General features: G+C 43.6%; 1 protein-coding gene across 2 annotated transcripts in view; it reads left to right on the top strand.

Moving 5' to 3' along the window:
* Positions 1-4,237, top strand: part of gpd2 (glycerol-3-phosphate dehydrogenase 2 (mitochondrial)) — a 17,482-nt gene extending 13,245 nt beyond the window's left edge. Inside the window, exons 9-17 of one of the 2 annotated variants that reach the window (XM_015049711.1) lie at positions 90-234; positions 675-868; positions 946-1,080; positions 1,160-1,335; positions 3,002-3,133; positions 3,211-3,369; positions 3,462-3,574; positions 3,658-3,736; positions 3,826-4,237. In XM_015049711.1, coding sequence (XP_014905197.1) covers positions 90-234; positions 675-868; positions 946-1,080; positions 1,160-1,335; positions 3,002-3,133; positions 3,211-3,369; positions 3,462-3,574; positions 3,658-3,736; positions 3,826-4,044 — 1,352 coding nt within the window. In that variant the 3' untranslated portion in view covers positions 4,045-4,237. The remainder of the gene's footprint in view (positions 1-89; positions 235-674; positions 869-945; positions 1,081-1,159; positions 1,336-3,001; positions 3,134-3,210; positions 3,370-3,461; positions 3,575-3,657; positions 3,737-3,825) is intronic. The other variant, XM_015049712.1, reaches the window with a different exon arrangement.
* Positions 4,238-6,253: the final 2,016 nt, after the last annotated feature.

Raw genomic sequence — 6,253 nt, 5'->3', positions numbered from 1 at the left:
AAAATTTCAAATTTCAATTTCAAATTTCAAAATTTCAAATTTCAAGGGTTTTCACTAAGATGTTTGGAAATGATGGCTTTGTTTTCCAGGGAAGGAGTTTGACGTGAGGGCCAAATGTGTGATCAACGCCACCGGACCCTTCACCGACTCTCTGAGGCAGATGGACAAGCAGGAGACTGCCAAGATCTGCCAGCCAAGTGCAGGTGTCCACATCGTCATGCCGGGATACTACAGGTACCATGGAAACGCAACTCAACGCCTGGTGTAAAAACTAAGGTTTTGATGCTGTTTCATATTCATTAACCTGTTCATTGTTTGTTCCTCTGTGTTTTCCCATTCCCCTTCTGCAAATAGTGAGCTAGCTAAACTATAATCTGACCTTCACTTACAGGTGTAGGACAATCTTCTCAGGTTGAGAAGCAGCTCAGCAATAGAGTGGTTTTGTTGAAGTGGGAGGCTTTAAAGTTCAGCTCAGCTTATTGAGCAAAACCCGAGGGAGTGCGAGCCCTTTGAACACAAATGCCAACCACCTAATTTTCTTCTTCATCTTTGGCGCTCACCTCACTCTGCCCCCTCATATACGTTCCTTCCTCCTTCCCTCATCCTTTATGCTACATTGTCTTCTCTTTCACAAGCTCTAGCTTTAAAAACTATTCAAACCTTCTTCCATTCAGCCCCGACAGTATGGGCCTTTTGGATCCGGCTACGAGCGACGGCCGCGTCATCTTCTTCCTGCCCTGGGAGAAAATGACCATCGCTGGGACCACCGACACCCCCACCGATGTGACAGCCCACCCCATACCGAGGGAGGATGACATTGACTTCATCCTGAGGGAGGTGCGCAACTACCTCAGCCCAGATGTGGAAGGTACCGGACTCAGCTCATGTTTCTGATGCCTCCTTGGTTGTCCACTGAATAAAAACGCAGCTGCGCTTTGTGTTCAGTGCGGAGAGGAGATGTGCTCGCGGCTTGGAGTGGCATCCGCCCACTGGTGACTGATCCCAACTCCAAAGACACCCAGTCCATCTGCAGGAACCACGTTGTCAGCATCAGTGACACCGGACTGATCACCATCGCAGGTCAGCTCGGCCCACCACGCAGCTTCTAAACCCTTCAAGACACAATCAGTTGCTCTGATGCAGCATTCTGTGTGTACAGGTGGGAAGTGGACAACCTACCGCGCTATGGCCCAGGAGACAATAGATGCAGCAGTAAAATTCCTCCACCTCCCAGCCAGACCATGCAGGACGGTGGGACTGATGCTGGAGGGGGCGAAGGGCTGGACACCAACTCTCTACATCCGACTGGTACAGGACTACGGCCTGGAGGAGGAGGTACATCTCCTTTTCATTTAATGATTTGGCAAACATTCGAAGAGTTGACTTTAATGTCAGAATTCAGAGAAAAAAAGCAACTAGCACCTGGTGGAACTGCGCCTATCGTAGGAACTACTCAGTACAATGCTCTTAAAAACGTTAAAGGGTTATTGGAGAAACATTATGAAGTTGAAGGCGGAGCTTCAGAAAGAGCACAAGCTTCTTAAAGAGACAGAGGCCCAATTTCAAGCCTTTAAATTGCAAAGTCAAACTGAGATTGCTCTGATTGTTTTCCAGGGGTAAAATCCCCACCGCTCCTAAAGATGCTCATTAGAAAACAGTCATGCCAAGAGTTTGAGTGAGACTGAAGACATTTTTCCAGCAGCAGTCCTGGAGCTGACATTAAAGCTTCTTTTGACATTTGTTCTACATGCAGAAATGCAATGAAAGATGCCCAATTCATCAATACCTTCATATAAGGATACATTGATTGGAGTCACATCTGCAATAATTAGCCAGTTGTTTTGATTAAAGGCATCAGACCATAGTTTCATGAAGAAAAAGAGCCTGCAGTAAATTTCCCCCTCATTAGAAGCTCCTGTAGCAGCTGCTGTGTTCTCAGGAAAATTCCTAAAGGTCACCAGATATTTGGACAGGGTTTGACCTTTCACATGATCGGCAAGTCAGCCATCTCAGTAGCAAATAGGCCCCTGTGTTCTGTAAATATACGACACCTCACTGATAAAGCGGCGCCGTCATTTATTGTTCATTTGCAAAGATGTGAAATTGATCAGCTGAATACGGCAAACTATAAAATGCATTAGTTTGGCGTTAGCATTAGTAGCAGGAGGATCCCACCTTTGACGAATTTATAAAAGATGAACTTTGAATTAGAGTGCTGCCAGAAAGAATTCGCTCATTGAAACATGCCACTTCAGCCAAAATCCAAACTTACTGCCAATTGATCATCTTACAAAAAACTAATCTACCGATGTTGCCAATAAAATGGATTAAGCTTGTTAAGGTTTCATTTTGTTATAAAGGGATATTTTGTATGTTTTTAAAGAAAATTTCCAAGTGCTTTAAGAAAAAGTTGGAATTTTTGGAACTGGAAGCTTTCCAGTAGAGCTGTACGTAAGCATTATGCATACAAGAACAACAATGTAGCGTTAGCATATTCAAAAATATCCTGATCTTAAGAGGTTTAGACAACTCCTTCTGCATAATCATAAAAATCAACATAAAAAGGGATGTTGTTATTTGTTCAATTATCAAAAGGATTGTTTATGTAGAAAGTGAAGAGCAGGGGTCTTAACACAGAGCCCAGAGGAACTCTTTTATGTAGAGTTCCTATAGAATGAGCAAAAGCAACCAGTGTAATAGACATTATGTTTGAGATTATCAATAATTTTAAAACAAACTTACAGATCTTGCAAATTTCTTGAGTTTGTAACTTATAGGCTTTTCAAGAACTTTGAAGAAAGTTCTTGAAAAGCCTTAAATAAAGGATTTGCCTTTATTTAATAACATATAGGCGATCTTGTAAGGGAGACCAAATAGTATATTAAATATAAAAACATATTATATGGATTCTACATTAAATTCTGGAGCTAGCTTAATTAAATGCATATCAGGGTGTGATAAATGATGAATTTCTGTGTATAATTCTAATTATTTGCCACAGGTTGCTCAACATTTGGCTACAGCATATGGTGGCAAAGCATTTGATGTTGCCAAAATGGCCAAGGTTACCGGCCAAAGGTGGCCGATTGTTGGGAAACGTCTGGTGTCTGAATTTCCCTACATCGAAGCAGAGGTAAAACCGTCGCTCAGACTGGGATCCTTCCGGTTCCACATCCTGGGAATGTCTGAGACCTTGTCGTCCTTTCCCAGGTCCTGTACGCCATCAAGGAGTACGCCTGCACCGCCATCGACGTCATGGCGCGACGGACACGGCTTGGCTTCCTGAATGTGCAGGCAGCAGACGAAGCTCTCCCGAGGATTGTCCAAATCATGGGTAAAGAGCTTAACTGGAGTCAGGAGAAGAGGACGGTATGGGCCATGCGACGGAGAGGTGCTGTCCCTTTTGAACGATTGATTTCATTTAGACTGAAGGAAGTTCTTTCTCTGATGTGAAAATCCAGGAGGAACTTGAAGCAGCAAAAATGTTTCTGTACCACGAGATGGGCTACAGATCTCGATCGGAGCGGCTCACAAAGTCATCCGAGATCCACCTGGACTACCAGGACGTGATGAGGTAACCGCTGTCGTCCATTTTCTTTCATTTTCTAAAGCCCGATTGTTTTTATGTGCTTTCATAAATCAAGAGCTGTTTCACAGGTATAAGAACCGCTTCCACAAGTTTGACAAAGAGTCCAAAGGCTTCATCACCACCGTCGATGTCCAGCGAGTGTTAGAGGTGAGTTTCCCCTCAGTCTTTTTTTTTTTTTTTTGTCCTCTCTTTCTCATGACATGCCATTGATCAATCTGTTTTCCTCTGGTCTGTAGAGCATCAACGTCCACATTGACGAGAACGCGCTCCATGAAATCCTTAACGAGGTGGACCTCAATAAGAACGGACAAGTTGAATTCAACGAGTTCCTGAGGGTATTGTATCACTCAGATTCTGGTTGTCAACCTTTTAGAAACAAGATCCAAACCGTTAAACTGGGCTGTAGCTCAGACGCCTGCAGGTGGAGGAGGCAAATTAAAATAAACCCGAGATAATTAATAGATAAGGAATTGTTTTAATTAAGCTGTTCTCCTGATTTTTTAAAATAGTGGCTTCTGTGATTAAAGGTTTGTACAAAGCCTCAAAGTAAAAATATCTTCTGTTACAGCAACATAATCTCACGCAGAACAATTTAGAACAATCCGACCTTTGATTTATTTATCACTATGGACTAAGGGTCTCGTATGTTTTGGATTAGTGTCCAGTTTTTAGTTTAATGTTCACCCAACCTTTATGAAAATGTCAAAATGAGTTTATGAGCCAATGTGCAATTATTAACACAAAACTGTACTTAAAATCTCAGCGAAACAGTCCCTCAGCATCACCCATCCTCCACCGTGTTTCTAGTTTTACATTTCCCCATGTTGGCAAATTATGATTTCCAAATAGTCTGGATCATGATTCAACTGAGAGTCCCACTGATAACTCATTTTTAACTTTCTGACTGTCGACACTCTATTTATTTATTTATTTATTTTTAATCTCGATACTTCATCTTGTTGTGGGCAGAGAAACAGGCCCACAGCATCACAGATCCACCGATGTACTTTAAAAGTAGGCATGAAGTGGACTTCCGGAAGCAAATGGAGTAGACGGGTGCGTTAGAGCCTCTCTCCCACCTTAATTTCAAAATATTCCGTTCAAAACTCGTTAATCCGCTCACGGTTTCGATAAAATAATTTATGAACGGGAGGGGAAACATGTCGAGCCATAAAAAATCGACAAAAATGCCTAAAGCTCAGGATAAAAGTGCCCTAGTAGCTAAGGCTAACACGTGCCTGAAACAAGCTAACGACAACGTGGCTAGCTCGGACGCTGAGAGCACTGGAACGAACATGGACTCGGAAGGAATTCTTAAGGCTATCGACGATTTGAAGTCTGCCTTAAAGGGAGATAATGCAAAGCTACAACAAAATATTGACCATCTGGGACATGAGATCAACGGCAAGCTGGACAATATCGCCACTGAAGTACAGGGCCTGGCAGAGCGGGTTGATGAGGCGGAGGCCCGCGTTCATCAAGTGGAGACCTGGGCAAAGGAGGCAACGGAGGCGCTGTGCTTCTGCATCGAACAACAGAGGAAAACACAACTTAAAGTGCTTGATTTAGAGTCCCGTTCCAGAAGAAACAACGTCCGTGTATTTGGGGTGCCAGAAGGTCAGGAGGGGAACTCCACTACACAGTATATCGAAACGCTTTTGAGAAGCCAGCTACAACTACCGGAGGACCTGGACTTGAAAATACAGCGCGCACATCGCACTCTGACAAGTAAACCCCCACCCGAATCACCACCGAGGGCTATTATTGTCAACTTTCTGGAATTTTCCACAAAGGAAAAGATCTTAAGAGAAGTGTGGAAAAAAGGCAAGATCCAGGTGGGCTCTTCAATTATTCACTTCGACCACGATTATGCTCCCGAGATAGTGAAAAAGCGCAGAGAATATAACGCTATCAAGAAAGCGCTCAAAGTGAAAGGCATCCGCTTTCAAACACCGTTTACCAACATAAGGATCCACTGGGATTCAGGAACTCGCACATATTCCAGCGCTCGGGAAGCCTACAACGAGCTGAAGAGACGCGGAATCCAGGTGGAGGAACCGGCGACAGCTGATGGTGTTTCCAGAGCGGAGTGGAGGCTCCGGGAGCTGCTGGGCTGGCAGCCGGTGGATAACAGCGGCGCTGCGGTGGCGCTGAGAGCCAAGAACAAACTACAGGATTTCCAGCGGAGCATGATCGAGTGAAAATAGGCAGAATAACATGACATAATGCAGCATTATTTTGACTAGGCTCTGATTTACTACTTCGTGGGAGAGGACACTATTTATTTTTTTTCTACGTTGGACTAATAGGATGGACGTGTTTTTTCCTAAAGGCGCTTCTACTGTCCTTTTTGGGCCCTCTCAGTTTGAGAGGTTTAACCCTCGACTTGCCAACGGGGTCATGAGCGAGAAGAAGGAGCTTCTCCTCACCTTGGAAGTCAGTTTGTTACTGTTCTGTTTTGTTACTGTTCGTGTTTTGGATTCAGGGGCCAAATCAGTCAAGGTATTTATGTACATTACTGTCATATAATTTAAAAATTGCTTCCTTGAACGTAAACGGTTTGAATAGTCCAGTGAAAAGAAAAAGGGTCTTAGCCAAATTGAAGAAAGATGGGATACAAATTGCTCTTTTACAAGAGACACATATGTCTAAACAAGAACATGA

This window comes from Poecilia latipinna, unplaced genomic scaffold, assembly GCF_001443285.1.
Source record: "Poecilia latipinna isolate Pla-1442-1.1 unplaced genomic scaffold, P_latipinna-1.0 Scaffold956, whole genome shotgun sequence".
Lineage (NCBI taxonomy): Eukaryota > Metazoa > Chordata > Actinopteri > Cyprinodontiformes > Poeciliidae > Poecilia > Poecilia latipinna.
Note: the sequence above shows the minus strand (reverse complement) of the source record. Positions and strands in the feature narration are given on the sequence as shown.